Here is a 22,380-nt window from a genome sequence, read left to right as displayed (position 1 = left end):
AACTGAAGCGTTCATAAACTGAAGCGAACTTTCCCATTGAAAGTAATGGAAAGTGGATTAATCTGTTCCAGACGGTCCGCAGAGTACTTAAACTGAAGCGTTCATATACTGAAGCGAACTTTCCCATTGAAAGTAATGGAAAGTGAATTAATCCATTCCAGATGGGTCCGCGGTGTTTGTAAACCGAAAATTCGTAAACCGAGGTGTTCATAAACCGAGGTTCCACTGTACTTTCAATGGGAAAGTTCGCTTCAGTTTATGAATGCTTCAGTTTAAGTACTCCACGGACTGTCTGGAACGGATTAATTCATTTTCCATTACTTTCAATGGAAAAGTTCGCTTCAGTTTATGAACGCTTCAGTTTATGAACAGACTTCCGGAACCAATTACACCCATGCTTCAGGTTAAGTACACTTCAGGTTGAGTACTCCGCGGACCCGTCTGGAATGGATTAATCCACTTTCCATTACTTTCAATGGGAAAGTTCGCTTCAGTTTATGAACGCTTCAGTTTATGAACAGACTTCCGGAACCAATTGTGTTCATAAACCGTACTGCTTATTTACCCTGATCTCTTTTCAGCACTGCGTTAGCTTAATTTAATGTAGCTCTTTTTGTAGTGCTTCCTTTCTAATGGTGCTATATGCTGTCTATTAGACGGTTGAAAGTATAAACAACCCATGTGCAGATTTTCTAAAAATATAAGTAAAAATTTACAGTTGGGTGAGAATCACTTTTTATTGCTGGGTGTATTTGCATGGTGCTTTGCAGTTAAGTAGTTAGATGAAAGAAAGATCCTCAGCATTCAGCAGATTAAATGAAGTCAAGCCTTCATTTGGCATCTTAGTACATGGGCCTGCTTCTCTTCGTTTGTAGCTGCTGGAGCAGTGACCTTACACTAGTAGATCCAGCTGAGGCTTTTGCATTAATAGGAATTTTACTATGGGTTCATTCGTCTTGGCAGTGACTCTGATGCAGTGTGACTAGCTTTGATTAAGAATTCCAGCGTGGAGAGTGTGGCTTCCTGGTTGGCAGTACACCAAATGCGATGCATCCAGCCTGCTATCGTGTTAGGTCTGGGAGGGAAGTCTTTTGCATCATCAGTTCTCAGGTTCTCAAACTGGCATGGTTTGTGTAGTGTGGTGTAGTGTAGGCTGGAATAGGAGCTGGAAATGGTGGTACTTCGACTGGATATTTTTAAAAATAAAACAAAAGAAGTTCTGAGACAACCTGATTCCAAAAAACTGTAAGATCTGACACAGGCTCAGCTTCTCTATAGCGGCTTACCTGGAATCAGAGCCTGAACAAAAGTTCAATTCCATATTATGTTACCTTGAAAGCAGAAAGGTTCTGTGACTTCCTAGGATAATTGGGAGTTGGGTGGTCCTTCCTGTTATCCAAGGTATCCATAATTGACAGCTAGATTGGTGGGTCGGGGTAACTCCATCGTCCTAGGTTAGTTGAATGCTAGAAGAGGACACGACTAGAGAAGCTGAAGATGCTCAGCTTTTACTATCATTCTTGTCATCACAACAGACTGCTACTGTGTAAATAAGGTAGGCTTCAAGACAGATTGAAGTATTCAGCGAATGCCTCGGGAGTTCAGGAAATGAAATGCGATTCTCAGATTCAAAAGATACACTTTTGTTCTAGTAACTTCAGAGGCTCAGCGAGCTGCGCCTTATTATTAAAGCCACCTGGTAATTCCCCATCCCCCATATCTGCTTAACAGGAAAAACCTGTGATTATACTGATCTCTAGTTTCCATTTTGGCAGAATACTTTAATCACATGTGTTTTTATACTGTTGAGATGGTAACAACATGTGTAAAGTTAATCTTACTCAGAATTGCTTTTGCAGGCCCTCCCTTGTGTGTTAATGCTGGCACTGGACATAGCTGCCCAAAAAAATCTGCTGTGGAAACTAAAATGCCCCCTTATCAACCTGAACACAATGGAACAGGTAGAGAGGAAAAATTGTGGTTTTGCAGTGAAAGGACAGTGTCATATGTAGAAACCCAAATACAGTGATACCTGTTGGTATCTTTGAATAGTTTCCAGCTTTAAGGCAGTTAAAAGTACTCTCTCCTAAACACTTTTTTTTTAAAAAAAGGTCAATTCTAATTATGTAGTTGAAAATAATTAAGATACAAGCTGTATCAGGTCAGCAACTTTAGTTCAGGAGGTGAAGAGGTGGCATACTCCTTTTTTTACTTTATTGCTTATATATTGGTATTTTTGTAGTTATTTTAAAGTTGTCACAGACCATTGCTAGTACAATAATTTTGCTGATGATGAGAAAGCATACTCTGCTCTCTCTCTCTTGGTTCTAAGCTTCTTCTTTTTTTAATGCCAAACTTCCTGAAAGCGAATGTTGTATTCCACGCTACATTGCAGAACCAACATGCCATCTCCCTGCAGTGTCGAAGGTGCTTCCATCCTTCAGAGAGAGCCCCACCGGAAGACTGATGAGGCAAGATCCAGTAGTCCACTTGTCTCCAAATAAGCAGGGTCATGTAAGTTCACTTTCAAAATTGTTGTGCAAAGTTTTGCTCTCCCTGCAGTTCTCCCAAAGGTAAAACATCCTTCACTGTGTGTCCTTGTTAAAAGTATGGAGGAAATGGCAGTAGAGCTGACCTCAATATTTTAAGAGCTTAATGCAGCTTTAAGATAAAGTTTATTAATAGAAATGTTTTGCTGCCAACTCAAAAGTAGAGTTATGCTCCAGTATAGTGTGATAGTCCAAAGATCTGTGGGAACCTTCATTATTCTAGAAACAAGATTCCTCCTGTTCAATCCCTCTGGCTTGTTACTCATTCCACAAGCAAGACTTTGGTGACCTACCAACATTTTTTACTGGCTAAAGTTGAGCAGTCTTATAGAATTAGTTCTGGTATGTTCTTTCAGCACACTATTTATAGCTCTATATCCCTTTTTTATTCTGTTTAGTTGAGATTCTTGCATTGCAGTGGTTTGGACTAGATGGCTCTTGGGGTACCTTCCAACTCTACAGATCTGTGATTCTGTCCCCCTTCCCCCCTCCTGCTGCCTTAACTTTTCTTTTGAATATTTCTGCTTAGAGAGATCTGGTTCACATGTCATGGTAATAAACCATGGCTTGCCATGACATGTGAACTGGCTCATAGTTTGAGTCCTAAGCCCTTGTGGTGTTTGACTATAACTAATCCACACTCTCGAAAGTGCACAAACACTACCCTTGTAACAATGTGCAAAGAATGGTGCATTGCCAGATTTCTAAAGGGGAAGGAACTAGCCCGAGAACTAGGAATTTTCCCCAAAACATTAAAATCCTTTTTTTATTTTAATAGTACATAACATCACACTTTTGCATCTGGAGCTTAAACATACACTCTCTTTTAACTGTTGCAGACATTTGCCAGTGTAACTTGTTTTATTCATATTCTTCAGCATGGCTTCTTACATACCGAGCTGTTGCTGGCCTCTCCTTCATTAATCAGTTGCTTTGAGGAAAGATGCAAAAGTTTCGCTTCAGATGCTGTGAAATGCATGGGATATTGTTTGGCGTGTTCTGTTCCCCTAATGTCTTGAACGTCTGAATCCAGTCTTGGAATCCTTGTGGTTCACGTCACCTAGTTCAGCTCTGAACATGTAGATTTTCATGCTCATAACTTTCCACTAATGATTTGTTTCTTTCTGACAATATGACAAATTGTTCTGCTCTGTTTGAATATGAATATATTAAACGATGAATTTAAAGTGGACTTGACTTGCATTTCAAAGCAAATTGATGGAAAATTATTGTAAAGGTAAAAAAGTAAAGGACCCCTGGATGAACCGCCAACCTTCTGATCAGAAAGCCCAAGAGACTCAGTGGTTTAGACCACAGCGCCACCTGCGTCCTGCCTGAAAATTATTGTGGAAATGGCTGTTCCATTTATAAAGTGGTCTGTTGATGGGTGTTTCAGGCTCATAACTCTTGTAGCATAAGTCTTGAGTTCAGTGTTCATGAATTTTGTCTTTGTTAATTTTATATTTGAGCTTATGTATGCTTGGTCTTCAGTAAAAGGTAAAGGACCCCTGACAGTTAAGTCCAGTTGCGAACGACTCTGGGGTGGTGGCGCTCATCTCGCTTAACTGGCTGAGGGAGCCGACATTTCTCTGCAGATAGTTTTTACGGGTCATGTGGCCACCATGACTAAGCCGCTTCTAGCGAAAGCAGAGCATCGCATCGCATGGAAACGGCGTTTACCTTCCCGCCGGAGTGGTACCTATTTTTCTACCGTACTTGCACTTTGATGTGCTTCTGAACTGCTAGGTTGGCAGGAGCTGGGACCGAACAACGGGAGCTCACCCTGCCGCAGGGATTCGAACCGCCGACCTTCTGATCAGCAAGCCCTAGGCTCAGTGGTTTAACCCACAGTGCCACCCGTATCCCCTTTGGTTTTCAGTACTGTACAGGAGGCAGTAGAAGACAGGAGTGCCTGGCGTGCTCTGGTCCATGGGATCACAAAGAGTTGGACACGACTAAACGACTAAACAACAACTGTACAGTTATTCCCATTTTATTTCATTTTCTCCCGAAACCTTGAATTTATCTACACTTTCTCCTTTTTTTTACAGTCTGATAGCCACTACTCCAGTCATTCAAGCAGCAACACACTGTCCAGCAATGCATCCAGTGTCCATAGTGAGGAGAAGTGGTATGACAGTGGAGATAGGACTGAGTCAGAGCTGAATAGCTACAACTATCTTCAAGGTACTTCTGCTGACAGTGGCATTGACACCACCTCCTATGGCCCCAGCCATGGCAGCACAGCCTCCCTGGGCAACTCGGCAACATCTCCCCGATCAGGACTTGTAAAGGAGAAAGTGGCACCACTATGGCACAGTTCCAGCGAAGTAGTCTCTATTGCAGACCGGACTTTAGAAAAAGACAGCCACATGATGGACAGGAAGACAGAGTCATCGTTAAGCTTGGACATTCATAACAAAAGCCAACCAGCCTCCAACCCTTTAACAAGAGAGAACAGTGCTTTTAGCCTTAGTGATGCCGTTTCCCATACAAGGTAATTTTCTTTAAAATGATGATTGGTGTCTCTAGATCTTTCTAGCAGACATGGGGAGTGAGTGCTGTGGATAATGACATACCTGTGATTCTTGGCAGCCCAGCACTTTGAAAAGAGGTACAATGCGGAGGGTTTGGAAATAGGAAGCAAGTTTAGTATTTCCATATGTGGATGGAGATCACTTTCCTTTATTGTAGGGGGGTCTTGGAACACATGGGAATCTGGATCTGAGCATGGCAGAAATATACATTATGTTACAGTGCACACAGTGTTGCAGATGTACAAGACTTGTGCGAATATGACGCTCTTGATCTCTTCACCATAGCTTCAGTGATTGGGAAAAGGTTACAGGATTTTTTGTTCTGTTTCCTTTCCAGCTCATCTTCTTCCTTCTCTCTGTCTCTCTCTCTCCCTCACACACATACACCACATTAAATTTAAGGCTAGTGAATATTACTTTACATCCAGGTATGGGACCTGGATGTGTAAAGTCTACAGAATGCTGGGACCTTTCTAAAGGAACTTCAGACTTGCATTTCAGAGCTACTGGTTCACACATAATGCTTAAATCATGGTCTATGAGCTAGAATTAGTACAAGCAAAGCCTTAGGCCAAGATTCCCCAAACTTGGGTCTCCAGTTGTTTTCACACCACAATTTTTATCATCCCTGACCACTGGTCCTGAGAGCTTGGGATGATGGGAGTTGTAGTGCAAAAGCAGCAGAATGAGGGAGATAAGATAGATACACAAGCAGCTTCAATTTCGCATTAAACTCCACTGTGGATGAGCTCTATGTTTCCAGCATTTACAGTATAGAACATGAGAGATGAGGCAAAAATGTGCAGACAGGCTTCTGCTCATTCGTTTTGTGAGAAACTAGCTTTTTTAAAATTTGGAGTATTAATACACCCAGCCAAACCCGGAAATATTCCCATGGACGTCCATGACTTGATCTGGACAAAATGAATAACACTTGTAGAGGTGAGAGGAGGCTCCACTTTGGCTTGATTGTTCTGTTAGAAAGCTAGCTATGACAAGGATAGATGCATCACCTAATCATGTAAATAGCCTTTCCTTCAACATACCAACTTTTCTCAAACAGAATTAGCATTCCTCAACACACCAATTATCTTGTCATTTCTCTATGGATATTAAGATTGCTGCCATTCAAACAGAGTGCTTCTTAATGTAGAAATTTCTATATCTATTTATATCTACTCATATATACTTGTCCTCTTAATTTTATTATCTTAACAAGCTGACTTGCAGACTGGTGCAGTGTTCATTGCTTTTTCAACCTAGCCCTTTTTGTGGGAATTTGTCAGTCTGATGACTTCACCCTCTTCAATTGCATGTTGAGAAAAATAGATTCATCACATGGTGATCTGTCTGAATCTTTTCTTCAACTTCTGAAATCTTAGAACTAGCATCTATAGCATTAGACAACCATCCATTTTGTAAAACAGTGATTCACCTCTGATAAGATCTCTTCTTCCCCTGCCCCCCCATCTTGATTTTTAGATGTAGAGAAGGTCTTAATGTACAATTAAAGCACAGGCTTAAACACTGATGGCGTTGCTGAATTTATGTCACCAACACAGTGTTCTGCAGCACAAACACTCAGCATATGAAAAAGATGGTTTCTTCAGGCCATTTATCTTTTCCATCATCTTATCTGCTTTTTCTAGGGAATAAATAGGAAACAACATTTGTTGCAAGCATTTGTAATATATGGTGGCTTCTCAAGTTTATCTAGTTTTGCTATATAGTAGGCAGGGTCGTTTATCATCGCTGTGTAATGCTAGCATTCTCAAGTAGTTACCAAGTAGTTTAGAACCCTTTAAACAGGATGATGTAAACAATAATAATAAGGCTGCAATCCTATTTAAAATCTGGAAGCGTGTGTCATTGAACTCAATGGGGCTTGCTTCTGAGTAGACATCTATGAGATTGTTCTGTAAATATTAATAGGACCATTGTTAAAGTGGAGGCCATCCAGGAAGCAATGTGTATAATTGGAAAGAGGACTTGCCCGTTTGGAGCTGTGAAAAGATGTGAAACCACTAGGCAGCTTCTCTGTAAATTGGTTAGTGCACTGCAAAGACCCGCCTTCCCAACACAACCTTGGCATGATGTAATGATGTAAAAGAGCTGTTCGCTCCCTTATCAGTTCCAGTGTTTGAATAGGCAGTGTTGGAGTGCATTTCAGAAGAGTCGCAGAAGAAGCTGGGCAGCTATATTCAGCAAAATCTTCTAGACCTGGCTTGACCTCAGAGCAACAAAGCAAGTCAATCAGTGGAAAACTGGGAATCTAAGATAACAGCAGAATAAATCAGAATGAGTAATTTCTTAGAGCAGTTTCTCACATTATAGTTTTTGCTCAGGGAAGTCCTCTCTTACGTCCCTTCCATATGGGAATATTTTACCACGCAATGGATTTATGCCTGGATTCTTAAAAGCCAAATGGAGACTGAATAACATGAGAGTGTCCTAGCGTACTGTACCAGTCTTGCACATGAAGACACACCAAATCACAGTTTTGCTACAGGAACAAAGTGATGAGAGAAAACTAGTTAGTCTGTAGAGTCATTTCTCTCTCTTATTAAGTTTGTTGCAAGGAATGGGTGGGTCTCCTGATAGGTAACTAAGTTATGTGGTTAATCTTTCGGTGCCTCTAATTTAACAGAGTGAATGATTTGTTTTCCAGCTATGGTGTTTTGTTTTGTTTTTAAGGCAGCAAAGGTGTCTGCCCAGCATAACAAAATGCAGCTTTGAAATGAATTGCACGTGATGCCAGCATGTACACTTAAGCTTTGTCTTTGTTATGCTTCTCTCCCAGTACCATGAGTTCCCGACACTCTGCCAGTCCCGTTGTTTTCACCAGTGCCAGAAGTTCACCTAAGGAAGAGCTTCATTCTGCCACTTCACCACAGCTTGCGCCTTCTTTCTCCTCCTCTTCCTCCTCCTCTGGTCCTAGGACTTTCTACCCACGCCAGGGTGCTACTAGCAAGTACTTGATCGGATGGAAAAAACCTGAGGGGACAATAAACTCTGTGGGGTTTATGGATTCCAGAAAGTAAGAGCATTTTTTTTGTTCTGTTTTGGTGGGTGCTAATTTTCAACATGAAGAGGCCTCTAAAATGTATAGTAATTTGATACATTATGGGGTGGAAGCTCTTTTAAGGGGTAGTACAGTGATTTAAGTTCTTAAAGGAGCTGTAGAGCAAAAACTCATCTCAGAATTCTATGGAGATTATTAGAGTGTTCAAATAAAGTAAAATGGTTTAATTTAATGACTTTTAAAACTCTTTGTTCTGTCGCTTCAATTGCACATTTAGTCCTATGGCAGGATGTTTTAATTGAACTGAAAAATCCTGAAAATTCACCAGTAGTGTTTAGGATCCTCCATCTGCAGTTTTTAGATGTATTGAGAGGAGGAGCTTTGTTTAGAAAAAGTGGCTTTGGTAATAGAAACTGAACTGCTGCACAAAGTGTTTTCACGACATGGTTAATCAGCAATCCTCCCCCCCCCCCCAATGTTGCCTCGGTGTGTATTGGCCATTTTGTATGGTTACCACCAATCATCTCCTCTCTATGCAGGGAGCTTAAATTAGAGGTGAGTCTTCTCTCATTTGTGTTAGGTTATGGGAAAGGTAAGAAAGAGTGGGAGGGAGCCTGTTATTCCTAATTTTCTCCAAACCACAACATAAAGCACCAGGAGAATCTGTGTCCTGCTGGCCATACTACTCATCAGAGCTGGTGAACAGATTTGTGGACAACTCTTACTGGTGAAAAAGAAACTCCCCACCCCACCCCTGCAAATAATGCCAATAACCCTTCAACTGAGTGCCAGTGGGAATGCTGGGGGCCAGTGGGGAGACTGCAACAACAGTCTTTTGCAAATATGGGCTTTCAAAGATGATCTGAATAGGGGTTTTTTTTTTCTTTTGTACTATTTCAAAAGGATTTGCCAATTAGGTTTTTAGCTATTGTGGAAAAAGAGCTGCTCTTTTATGCCAAGAACTGGTGCTATGTGAAGAACCAAGATCATAATTGAAGAGTCAGGATGAGATCATGGGTAAAATGAAAGTAAGGTCAAAGGTTAATCACATTCCAAGTCATAAAGCATTACAGAGTGGGCAGACTAGGTTACAGATTGACTAAAAAGGGCTTTAATACAGGTACAGTGATACCTCAGGTTAAGTTCTGAATTGGTTCCGGAAGACCGTACTTAACCTGAAGCGTAGTTAACCTGAAACGAACTTTCCCATTGAAAGTAATGGAAAGTGGATCAATCCATTCCAGATGGGTCCGCGGAGTACTTAACTTGAAAGTACTCAACCTGAAGCATACTTAACCCGAGGTATGACTGTAATAGTGTTCAGTGTGTTCTCAAGAAGGCATGTCGTTGGGATGCTGAAATGGTACTATGGGTGAAACAGAGAAAAACCAAAGCACAGGAAACCAAAGCAAAGGGAATGAAGCAGATAGCAGCAAAGCCTCTTAGACATCTCTTTGATAATCATACAGCTTCACATTAGCCAGTAAGGTGACAGTCTGATGTCAGTTGCCTTAACTGTGGTTATATGGTGGCGATGTGGTCAGCCTTTCTGCTATTAGGATGAGCTTCTTATCGAGATATGGAAAAGCCAATGTACTTAACAGGTTTATTCCTTTCAACAGGCATTCCTATACAACTTTTCTCAGTCCCTCTCCCCATCCAAGTGCCCACCTTCTATGCAAACATTTTCTCTGAATAACTGGAGGGTGCTGCAAAGGTCTGGCCGCCCCAAGGGCTTGGATCCCTAAGTGTTTATCTTCCTTCCTTTAAAGGCGTCACCAAAGCGATGGTAATGAAATGGCACATCCTCGGTTGCGCGCATCAGCCAGAGATCTTCGGGCCTCACCAAAGCGAGCATCTAAGTCAAATATCGAGGAAGAGCTGAAGAAGCTAATAGATCTAGACAGCCCGACACCAGAGTCTCAGAAAAACTTTAAGGTAGGTGTTACAGAATGGTATCATCGCCTTCCTGCTGAGAAGTGGGTGTCAAAGCCAGCAAGCAGCTGCTGCAGTTGGTGTGAAAGAGCAGATTTTTCGCAGGCCCATGACTGCTGAGCTTATCTCTTTTTATGATTAAGTATAAACAAGTGTGGGAGTCACGGTGTGCAATAAAAGCTACAACTGTCAGTTACCTTACCCATACATTAACTTGCATTTCCTGTAAATAATTGATCAGTAGGTTCTGAGTGTAATGGCCAGGATGTTAACTTGATTTGGCCACAGAGATTCCCTTAATTTTCTTGAAGGGCTTCTAATTGCTTTCTCAGACTCGGTTCAAAGGTCTAGTCCTGATCTTACATGGCATGGTGGTAGCGTATCTTAAGAATCACTTTCTCCCAACTGCATTCCTGTGTGCCTAGAGATTTGCCAAGGTGTGTCTGCTTTTGCCCTCCTCAGGGTGGGTTGGGCCACAAGGAATAGGGTGCCTTTTGTGTTTGCCCCTCATTATGAAACAAAATTAAATAAGATCCAAAGTGCAAAGCCGAGTAAAGCACTAAATCTGAAAGTTTCTGAATATCTGCTAGATAGAAAACGCTTCTGTGGTTCAACACCAGACAGAGTAGGGAAGGATATGAATGCTTTCTGTTTTAAAGAGCTTTTGCAGTATCTCACATTACAGCATCTTAACAGCATCTCATGGAAACCTTTTACAGCCTGATCTGTGGTCAGGTGAATGGTACAGAGCTTCTGACAGGGTGTGAATTTTCTTCATGAATTACAACATTGCCACTGGCTTCCTTTGGTTCTTGGGGAGTTTTAGTTAGGGAAGGTTTCAATATACTGCATTAGCAGGTGCCACAATTGCACCTGATAGTTCTGCATGCAGCCTTTTATCAGAAGGAGGTATCACTTGCTGAAAAGCCACTAGTGCTAATGGAATGTTTTCTTCCAAATGCCGCCTTCGTTCAGTTGAGTGGGTCTTCCACTTTTCTGATCAGAGCTCTTGAGTAATGGCATGCTTGGAGTGAGCAGACCTTTTCTACTCAACCCATGCCTCATTTTGTGAGGGCCAAAATTGCTTCCCAAACTTTAAAACACATGAAACAAATCCACCCAGAACAATTCCTTAAGGTTTCACCAGAAGTACTAATGATTTAACCATCTTTAAACATCCAATGAATAATCTTGAAGAAAGAAAGAACCTTGATTTCTAAGGCCTCTGTGCTGAAAGCCAGTGCTTAACATTTCAAGCTTGTCAGAGACTAAATGGTTTCCACAGCAACCATGCAAAAGAGGGCACTCACAACTTCTTTCTTTGCTTGTCAAAACCCAAAGAGGCTTATTAAAACTTGTAAGTATGAGGTTCCATATACAGATTATTTTTCAGTGTTGTCTTTGAGGCTGGAGCAACGGCAAATTGCCACAGGCAAGTATCCCCCCCCCCACCCAACTGCCTACTGGCATTTTGAGGAGAAAGATCAACAACTTTCTCATGACTCGTCAGACAAGGACTGTTCTCTTTTCACAAAATTGCTAATCATTTAAATGATTGAGTGTCCTAGTAGCTGTTAGTACCTGTCTCTTGTGGAACTCCTCATGATCAATGGAGTCTGCTCTCTCTCAAATTATTTTCCTCATTTAGACGGTAGTCACTAATTTAAACAAATAACCTGCCAAAATTCATGAATCCTGATACCAGTGTTACTATTACTGCCTATTCTCTTGATTTAAAAAATCCTCTTAGTAGACAAGGGCATTAAGATAGCTCCTTGAAAGAGTTCATTACGAGCACTTACATTGTCGTTGTTCAAGATTAGCTGTTTTCTGAGGGGACATTCTTTCTTAACCGCTCTTTTATATAATTTCCTTCACTTTCCTGCTGTCAGAAAGGGGGTGGGGTGGGCTGTGCTGCTGGGTCCCTGCAGTGAGACTCCTCTTCACTACGCCAGTGTGGTGTAGTGGTTAAGAGCGGTGGACTCGTAATCTGAAGAACTGGGTTCGTGTCTCCGTTCCTCCACATGCAGCTGCTGGGTGACCTTGGGCTAGTCACACTTCTTTGAAGTCTCTCAGCCTCACTCACCTCACAGAGTGTTTGTTGTGGGGGAGGAAGGGAAAGGAGATTGTTAGCCGCTTTGAGACTCCTTCGGGTAGGGATAAAGCCGGATATCAAATCCAAAGTCTTCTTCTCTTCTTCTTTTGGCAAAGTGCTTCCAGTCCAAGAGAAGAACTTGTGCTGCAACATCCACTCCGCCACGTCCTAAAATTGCTAAGGGGAGCACTTTTCACAAATGACCAAAAAAAGTTTGTGAAACTCCTCCCTCCCAACCCCCACATTTGTCTCAGTCACATTTCAATTAGGTGGGGATTTTTAAAAACCCATGTACACAATGGTCATATGTTTCAGCATCTGCAGTGTAAAGTGAGGTCTGGTCCAGAAAGAGTTTCACCTCTTTGATAAGTTGTTTGTCTACCAAGCTTCTGAGTTACCACCATGCCTGAACAACTATAGAACTTTTGGCAGAAGACATGCAGTAGCAGAGTGGGCTTGCTCTTTCTCTCTCTAAAGATACTCATATGCATTGCTACAGCTGTAGAGTAGCTGCCTGAAACCCTGGAGACCCACTGCCAGCCATTGAAGACCATACCAAACTAAATGGACCAATGTTCTTGATTCTGTATGAAGAAAGCATCTTCCTATGTTTGAGGTCTCTTCCCTTTTCTTCTCCTCTCTTCTGATAAACAAGCCATACAGCAGCAACTCACTTCAGGGATGCGTACTTCTGCCCCGGGGACCAGGTACAGCCCTCCCAGCAAATTTTATTTCCCCCCACTCCAATGAGCCCAGCAATTTTGGCAGCAGTAGAAGGAAATGAGAAAAAGTATGCAGTCACAGCATTGGAGTAGGTAGAGAACTTTTAAACCTCTCTGTGAAGCCCTGAAGGGCATGCAAATTGACCCCTCCCTACTCATCAGATTAATCTTAATGAATGGAGAGGTGGCAATAACTCCCCCAGCAACTGAGGAGGGGAGCTGTGTGTATCTGTTCTGGGTGTGGAAGTGAGAAAGTGTTGGTGGCATGCAGCTCTCAGACAAAAGAAGAAGTTTGCCCTACACTATGGCTTTTATCCACAACAACTCTTGGATAACTTTTGTACATACAAAAATACAGAACGTAAAGCTTCATAAAATTTCCTACAGGAGAAATCATAAGCTTCTGATTTGGAGGCTAATTCTATTTTGGCACACTGCTATCCCTCCCTTCTGGTGCCTACACGCCACCCAATAATTCCTGCTACAACCTCACTATACAGCACTTGCAGCCAATCAGTGATGATGATTGAGAGATTTGGGACTTGGGAGATTGAGGAGATAAAGGACTAAGGGAGACTTCTGCTTTTAGCATTGTTTACCATGCAGATGTAAGAGCCATTCCTTCCACATCTTCTCTGTGTAGGAGGAATACTGCTGAATTGATAGATTTCCTTCAGCACTGTATTGAAAGTTTATTGTATAATAAAATAGAAAATGCAGGAAGTAAAAGAAATGAGAATTGCTTTTTCCATCTTAGGGGCCTTCTAGAGGATGTTTTTTTGTGCAGTAAAGGCACAGATGCTACTCATTTATTGTAGTGGATCCACCAAGCAACTTTCACAGGTTAATGATTTCTGCTTCCTGGAGATAATGTTTACCTAGCGCTCTGGCCATAATATTTCATTGTTGAGAAAATCAGCCTCTCCAACCCTGCTGCTCTCAGCACCCAACAAACACTGTATGGTGGAACATGGTTGTGTGAGCACTCAAGTGCAGGAATGTTCAGTGACCCCTTTAAAAAGTGACAGACAGACAGGCTTACCCCCCAACACGCATACCAGTCTTAATGAACGTTGTGCTTTCTAAAATGTATTTTATTCTTTGGAGGATGTATGCAGCGTCAGAACTGTTAGGACCTTGGCAAAGACACATGCCCAACTGGCATTTTCTCTCCCACCTGGTCAATCGTCCAGGGGCTTCAAAGGCTTTCTCCAGCCCAAAAAGCATTTGCATGCTTAGGGATCCGCAGAGTCTTCGCAGTTTGCGTAACAGACCTCAGGAACTCGGCATTTGGCTAATCTATTTTATTTACATATAAACACACACGGAGCACTGCAACATGGCTCCCTCTCTCTCTAGCATCAGACAGCAAAAAGAAAGAACAAAGGACAATAGTCCCACTTCAGGAAACACAGTACAGTAACACAAACATCCTGTCTCCGTCACTTCCCACTCTGTAGAATGAAAACATATACCATCATGTGATAGACAACAATCCCATGACTGCAGACAAGGGGAATGAATCTTCAAACATGCTTACTTAAAATTAGACCAGTGTACATCCATAAATGTTCTTCTACATTGTGGCTATGGGTATAAATGCCTTTGGATGCAGACACGTGTAACCTTTGAATCGGTACAAGTTAACTACAATTTTCTGTGCACCCATTCGGAAAGACCTGAAAGGGACAGAAATGCTATACCGGAACTGGTTCCCACTTTAAAAGGGACATTCTAAAATCACATGGTGTTGTGGTGGTGGTCGTCATCTTTAATATGCTGCCCATCTGACTAGGTTATCCAAGCCACTCTGGGTGGCTTCCAACAAATTAAAAAAATGCCATGCATTGCAATGCGCTCTTGACATGTGATTGCTCCTTTCTCTTCTTCCAGTCTCCGTTCCCCAGCACTCCTACCTCAAGGCGTGCGTTGCAGAGGACTCTGTCAGATGAGAGTATTTACAGCAGTCAAAGGGAACACTTCTTCCCCTCGCGAGCTTCTCTTTTAGACCAAGCCCTGCCAAATGATGTCCTTTTCACCAGCACATATCCTTCCCTTCCCAAGTCACTACCATTAAGAAGGCCGTCGTACACATTAGGAATGAAATCTTTACATGGTGAGTATGCTTCCAACTTCATTATTATTGTGAAAGTGCCATGCATTGATTCAGCCGGCATCCTACTCTGTCCTGAGAACTCGGAGTTCTAAGCTTTTATGCTTAAAGAGATGGGTTCAAAGGTATGTTGGTCGTGCCTTATGTAACCTTGAAACATGAATATTGCAATGTATTCTGCTTGGTGCTGCCTTCGATGGCTACAACTGATACAGAATATAAGACCTGCTTTTGAACAGGGTGGTCATTATTGGCTTATTATGCTTTATCTTAGACATATCTTAGAAACTTAGACCTATCTTAGACATATCGTAGAAACTCTTCAGACCAAGAACAATCTTTAAAATCAGTGGTATGTTCCTTTTTCACCATACCACCGATATGCCAAGTCAGAGCAGCAATGGCAAAAAGAATGGCATGCTCAGTGGCTGGACCTATTAGTTTAATCTGGCCTATAATGCTCAGTTACCTTCCTTTTCACTTTTGAATAACTTCCATGTGGACCTGAAGCTGTGGAAATTCAAGAAGAAAATTGTTTCTTTAGAATATTTTCTTAGCTGAATTTCAGTGTTGATAGCTTTTCCTGATTTCTGCTTTTAATTGTGTGTTTGTCTATGTTCTTTGTTGCTTCAGGAGAGTTCTCTGCCTCTGACAGCTCCCTCACAGATATCCAGGATCAGAGAAGGCAGCCCATGCCAGATCCTGGTCTCATGCCTCTGCCCGATTCTGCTTCTGACCTAGACTGGTCAAACTTGGTAGATGCTGCCAAAGCCTTTGAGGGTAGGTCTTGGCAGGTCACTGCTTCAAAAGCTCTTACACCCTCTTTACAAATTTGTTTTAATTTGCCATGTCTTGCATAGGTTTTCCAGCTCTGAAACCCAAGTTTCCTCTTCAGTTGCAATGACAGTCTTATGCCACTTAACACTATTCCCGTGTAGTTTCTTTTTGCATTTTTGGTGTGCTTCCAATTTTATTATTGTATCTGAAATGCAATAGGTGCTTTGCTGTCAATAAGTGTTTTCAGTTCATCCTTATTTTGATTTGCAAATATCAAGGCTTAAATGTGCAGCCTTATTTTGATTTGCAGATATCAAGGATTAAATGTGCAGCCTTTTGCCACAGGGCCAGAAAGACTTTTTAAAAGGAATGTGGACCATTTAGTGATATAACTAGCATTTTCAGCAGAAAAGGCTCCCAGAGCACCTTATACATGATCAATTAAAACAGGATTGTTCCTGCAAGGAGGCTTATAGTCTAGAATACATGACATAAAAAATGAGGAGGAAAGAGGAAAACTAAATCAGACACCACTTCATAAAGTTACATAGTCATTTCTGTAATGATTATCTGAAATGGAAGCATTCTCAAAAGAGGATTCCAGTTATTGGCTTTGTTACAGGACATTTCCCCCCCCCCCCGTCTTCCTGCTTTGTTTTCATTTGAAAGAAGACTGCTTTCTTCTGCTGAAAAAGAAAAAATAATTATGTTGTGGCATGTGTTTTTGTGTGTCTGTCTCTCTCCAGTCCAGCGAGCCTCATTTTTTGCCACTAGTGATGAAAACCACAGACCTGTCAGTGTTGCTTCCAACAGTGATCAAACCGAAGATCAGCTTCCTGCTCAGATGAAGCCTTACACTGGGTATGTAAAATGTTAAATAATGCTTAACAGTTTATTCTAGGGAAGGAGTGAGGAATCTGTGACCATCCAGATGTTCTTTGACTCCAGCTTTCATCAGCCCCAGCCAGCATAGCCAACGACCATGGATCATGGGTGTTGTGTGTAGGCAGTCCATCAACATCTGGAGGGCCACAGGTTCCCCATCCCTGATAGAGAGGATGAATTCAAGGATCTGCTCATCAGCATCTCAAATAATCATTGTCTGGTTGATGGAGAAGACGACATGTGTAGTATTACCATACGATAGCTATGGCAAGGAGCACACATTGCTTTAAAACTCTAGAACAGGTCCACCTTTGAGAGAGTCTTCCTATGTTTTTAGATCAGTCTTTCCAGAAGGGGTATTAGAAACACCCAGTTGTTGTCATAGATGCCAAACCAACCTAAAAGTCCATACAGCTGTTCCGAAACATGTTGTTTAGGCTTCCCGCAGACATAACAGGTGGACCCTGGTTAGCACTAACCTTGATTTAGTGCCTTAACCCTGGTTAACAAGATGCAATAGGTTCAGAGCAAAGGAAATAACTGCTCCAAACAGTGCATAATTAACCTGGCAAATTCACTGCTGCAGAATGTGGTAATGTCAACTAGCTTATATGACTTTTAAAGAAGGAGAAATACAGTGCTTGTTATCTAAATGGATCCTTCCTGATCAGAACCATGAAAAAAGAAAGGGACATATGCTTTTCTGGGGCAGGGGGGGTAGGGAATGGGTGGGTTGGTATACCTATGAAAACCAGCTCCTGAAGACAAACACCTGCGGAGGATGCCCTGCTCCACGGCTTCCAAGAAGTGCCTGATTGGCCGAAATTGGAAATGTTGGCTTCAATTGACACTTGATCTGTTTCAACAGGGGCCTTGCATTCTTACTGATTAAATCCTTTCCTTACCATGGGTTATATATGCAGGTGTAACACTGATTTGTGATTAAGGAAAGCAAACCACTGGTTCTGTCTGCATAAGACAGAGAATGGGGGACTTGGTGCCCTTCAGACATTTTTTGACTCCAGCTCCCATCATCCCACCATTAGCCACAATTACTGGAGTTGATGTGAGTTGGAGTCCAAAACCTTTGAAGGGCCCCTGGCATAAGGCCACAGAGAAAGTAAACAACTCTGTGTCTGTCTCCTCCTTCTTGCAGTAAAGAATCTCCTCCTTCTCTTGCTTCTAAAGTGAACCAGCTGGAAGGTATGCTGAGAATGTTGCAGGAGGATTTAAAGAAGGTAAATATTTTGACTTAAATAACTTCTGAGTTATTTCTGTTTAAATGCTAGTCCATGCTAACAGCTCTATGAGCCCTGATCTCGTGCTGTATTTCAAAACAGAGGTTTTAAGAAGCCCTGGAACTAAAACACAGATAGATGAAATCAGAAGGTGTACTTTCTTACAGCCAAACCAAGTGCAAAACCCTTCACTTGAAGTGTTACTGGTGCTTTTTGTTATGCGTAGCTGCTCGGGGGGGAGTGTTTGTCAGAAGTGCAGAAAGAGAACTTAACCCAGATGTTTTGGACTACAATTCCCATCATCCCTGACCACTAGTCCTCTTAGCTAAGGATCATGGGAGTTGTAGGCCAAAACATCTGAAGGGCCGCAGTTTGGGGGTGCCTGACTTAACCCTTTATCCGCCCACCACAACACTCCAAATAAAATCTACCTTCCACAGCAGCTATTAGTCTCAGAAGCCCCATTGAGGCTAGTGGCACGGGGTGCCAAGTTCTGGAGGGCGCCAGGGAAGAGGTGGAGGCTGGACGTGGCACCTCCTGGCATCAACTCACCGCCCTCACCCGCCATGCCACGCCCGGAGCCTCCGTCTGCCGTGGCTACCGCGGCATGAAGCAACCAGCTGAGCCAGGAGGTGCCGCATCTGGTCTCTGCCTCTTCCCCGCCAGAGGAGCCGCCCTCTAGCCACTGCCCGCCTCCTCCAGCCCCGCCGGCAGTGCCATCCTCCCTAAAAAACTGGGAAATAGGGGGGCGCCGGAGGGAGCTTTGCACCATGGCGCCAGATATGCTTAAGACGGCCCTGCTCAGAAGACAAGTGTCTGGGGGAGCTTACCTCCTGTAACTAATAGCCACTAAACCAGAGGTGACAGTGGTGGTTTTCATTGAGAACATGACAGGAAAAGATAGATTTAAGCCCACATACTGTAATTCTAATGAGAATGGAGAGACCTGTGGCAGTTAAGCATAATTGTATTAATAGAATAATATCGTGGTAATTTGGAAACTCAAGCACTTCTGATGAAGTGTGTGGTTTGGTGCCATATATTGTTTGAAACACGGAATAACATTGAGTCCTACTGATGGCGGATGAAGAGGAGATGTTGCTTTGCATCGGCCAGTGGTCCATTTTCTGCTTGGCAGAGGGAGGAAGCCTTGGATTTACAAGGGAAAACTCAGCAGAATTGATGGCACAAGGATCTAGGAAGAGGGACAGGAATGTCATCGCAAACACCAGAAAACTTGGCATGCCATCTCAAAACACTGTAGCTGTATCAGGAAGTCTTTAATGTTTGGCATTTTATTCTGTTTTTATATTTTGCTTGAAGCTGCCCAGAGTTGCTGGGGAAACACAGCAGAGTAGAAATAATAAAATTAGTAGTAGTAGTAGTAGTAGTAGTAGTAGTAGTAGTAGATTAGTTGGGAAGCCTGAGGAGGTTGGAGAGAACACCTTTTTGATGAAGGTCTGCCCTGGTGATCACTATAGGGCTTGTCACATAGAATCCACATCTGAGATCTTTTATCTTTTGCTCATTCTTCCCAGGAAAAAGAAGACAAAGCCAGTCTTCAGGCCGAAGTCCAGCATTTGCGAGAAGACAATTTACGGTTACAAGAGGAATCCCAGAACGCCTCTGAGAAACTGAAGAAATTCACAGAATGGGTTTTCAACACAATTGATATGAGCTAAGAACAGCACACATTGAAACAAACACATTGGCAAAAAAAAGCGAAATCACCTCTGTAGTGGGACTTTGCTTTAATACCACACTAATCATGACCTTTGAAAGTCCAGTCAGAGCACTTTTACATCTTTCATACTCTGATTACCCTTTTTTTGCATCTCTGCAAGCACCCAGAACTATTGCAGATCAACAATCATTGTCTGCCTTTTGTAGGAAAAAAATAAAAGCAACAAAAAAATTAATTTTAAAGAAAATAAAAGTTTAACTGCTAAAATGTGAATGTCTTTATTTTTTTGCACATTCTCTTTACCTGTCCTGTACAAAATGACTTGGGAGAGTGGACCAGAATAACTGTCCACCTGCCTCTATTTATTTCTATTCACTCCTTTGTATCAGTTTCAGATTAATCTGCTTTATTCTTGCTGCTTTGGCAAATATTACAACTTCTAGAAAACTAGAGAGATGTTTGTTTTGCTGCTTCCTTTCTATTGTTTCTGACGTATTCCACAAGCCAGAGGATGTGAGCTATGTTTTGGGTGTCACCTTAATGGTTTGTGCTTGGCCATCCTTAGTGCTGTCTCCACATACCTTGTATAGAGCCATTTCCCCCTAGAGTGTGCACGTGTACACGTGTGTACAGTGTAGCCAGTGGAGACTTGAGCCATGGCTATGGCAAGTTACCAAATTCCATTTTTGCACATCTCTTTGAATCGGTGGTTGTTGCGCCTTCGTTTTCCAGTGGAAGTGCATGGGCTTCCAGCTACCTAAGGGAAATAAAGGCAGTACAAATTTGATATGCTGAACAGATATCCTTTCTCAGGCTCCTTGAGTGAAGAGAATACTCACTCCTTTTGTAAGAACTGCCCTCTGTGTCTTCCTACCTAGGGACCTTTCTCTCACCAATCCCTTCCCGATAGCATTGCATATTTTACATTTCTTTAATGCAGATAGCCCACTCCTGTTGATCTGGAGATTGTGTAATTCTGTCCAGTGTGGGTTCTAGGTTTGGGGAGCTCTTTGGGCCAGACACTCTTGTAGGGTCCTTCATCTGTGGGTCTCCTCCTCTTCTCCACCCAATGCCTTTCTCTCTCCCTCTGGGCCCAGTCTGCACAACTGCCTAGAGGGAAGTAGAGGATGCTACCCTGCTTCCTCGTTTTTGTCTTTTGCTTGCATGTTTGCAGAAGACAAGTAAACAGTCAGCAACAGCAAGGAGGAAAGGGGCCAGGAAGCAGTGGTCTGTGGGCCTTGACAGGGCCTACTCCCGAGAAAGGAAATGAGCCAAAGCTCTTTCTCCGTGCCCCACCCTAGCAGTGTGGCACTTAGCCCCCTTATGCAGCACCCCTGAATTTTGCCTTGGAAAGGAGAATGAGACAGTACGGACCCACAGTTTCTATTGGTGGCCTTTTGACAGATAACGTGCTGTACTGTTAAGACTGCACACAACGCCATGTGTGCCTGAATGCTGCTGACCTCAATGGATTTTCATTTTAATAGCTTGCATATTGAGACTTTAATAGGACACACCAGTGTCGCTGCCCATGTGTCATTTCTTAGCACTCGTACATATCCAAAGTAAGGCAAAGTTGTGAAGCAACCATTGCAAGTTGCGCTCCATGCAGCAGGCGTCTGTCGTATAAGGACATTTTTAATAACTTTGTCATCATTGCCCCGAGTGAAAAGACAATGGGATGGCTTTTTTATTAATATGATCGAAGTCTTCCCTTGATTTTTAGAATCAGGAGAATCTTGAATCTTTGGCTCGTGACTTTTCCATTAGAACCGGCTAATGGGAAATGTGTGTGTGCTGGGGGGATAACTTGCCATAAAATGTCGCATCGGCAAGGAATGAAGTCTTAGCATTGGGGGAAGAAACCGGTGTGCCCTGCAGCCTGCCTAAGCTTTGTTTCAAGTGGCATGTGGTGAATCTCATTTGTGACCTTCTCTGCATGCAGCCGTGATACACCTTCCTACGCACTGTTGCACCTAACGACAGCAACCTATGCCTGTCCATTTCATCAACCCTCCTCTCCTTCCCTGTGTTCTAGGCCTCATTCATCCCTGGGAATGTTCTTCACCTTCCATTGAGTCTTCCTGGCCTTCTTTGATACACATTTTCATAACTCTTAATTAACTGTACAAACCCACATGGTTCGTTTTGACCTACAGCTTCATTTGATAAAAATCCCCTCGGGGTGTTTCTCCCCCCCCCCCCCCCGATAACATTTGGCCGTGTGAGAGGATTGGTTTGAGAGTATTTCTGGAGTGCTTTCGCAGAAAGATAGAATGTCTTAGGGTGTTGTTGTTGTTTTTCCTCTTCAATAATTTGTATGAAGGAGATCTATATAATGCCTGATGTAATTTGTAAATGGGAAATATTGCTAACATCTCTCAGCATCCTGACTTATTTTTCTTTCTCTTTAGTTTTTATTTTATTTTAAACAGTGGGACTTGGGGCAGACTATTTATTAGAGTTTTGCAACAGAGTTCTTGTATGAAGCCTCTAAAAGGCTACTTGTAAAAAACAAAAATCTGACAATAAAATTCATTTTAAAGGCTCTTCTAGATACAATATCCTGTTTGTTTTCATTCTTTGAGCTTTCCTTACATAATGATTCCCCACCACATCACCTGCCTAAGAATCCATAAAGACAAGGATTAAAAACTTTAATATATATATATATATATATATATATGCACAATTCTTTTTTACACATACCATTCCATATCCTTTGTAGTTTCCCTTCTTGCATTTGAGCACATTCCTATCTTTCTTGTAGTAGAAACAAATCCATTAATTGTGGTTTTGCTTTAATTTCCCCTTATACTAGCA

At 42.3% G+C, this 22,380-nt stretch overlaps 1 protein-coding gene across 6 annotated transcripts in view; it reads left to right on the top strand.

Annotated features, from left to right (window-relative positions):
- Positions 1 to 22,112, top strand: part of SIPA1L1 (signal induced proliferation associated 1 like 1) — a 152,897-nt gene extending 130,785 nt beyond the window's left edge. For 4 of the 6 annotated variants that reach the window (XM_035113094.2, XM_035113061.2, XM_035113083.2 and 1 more), the window contains 9 exons: positions 2,396 to 2,514; positions 4,601 to 5,046; positions 7,887 to 8,123; positions 9,881 to 10,046; positions 14,754 to 14,976; positions 15,607 to 15,753; positions 16,497 to 16,611; positions 17,792 to 17,873; positions 19,412 to 22,112. In XM_035113094.2, the coding sequence (XP_034968985.2) occupies positions 2,396 to 2,514; positions 4,601 to 5,046; positions 7,887 to 8,123; positions 9,881 to 10,046; positions 14,754 to 14,976; positions 15,607 to 15,753; positions 16,497 to 16,611; positions 17,792 to 17,873; positions 19,412 to 19,555 (1,679 nt within the window). In that variant the 3' untranslated portion in view covers positions 19,556 to 22,112. The remainder of the gene's footprint in view (positions 1 to 2,395; positions 2,515 to 4,600; positions 5,047 to 7,886; positions 8,124 to 9,880; positions 10,047 to 14,753; positions 14,977 to 15,606; positions 15,754 to 16,496; positions 16,612 to 17,791; positions 17,874 to 19,411) is intronic. The other 2 variants (XM_035113106.2, XM_060273729.1) reach the window with 2 other exon arrangements.
- Positions 22,113 to 22,380: the final 268 nt, after the last annotated feature.

This window comes from Zootoca vivipara, chromosome 1, assembly GCF_963506605.1.
Source record: "Zootoca vivipara chromosome 1, rZooViv1.1, whole genome shotgun sequence".
Taxonomy (NCBI): domain Eukaryota; kingdom Metazoa; phylum Chordata; class Lepidosauria; order Squamata; family Lacertidae; genus Zootoca; species Zootoca vivipara.
This window is presented reverse-complemented; position numbering and strand designations above follow the sequence as displayed.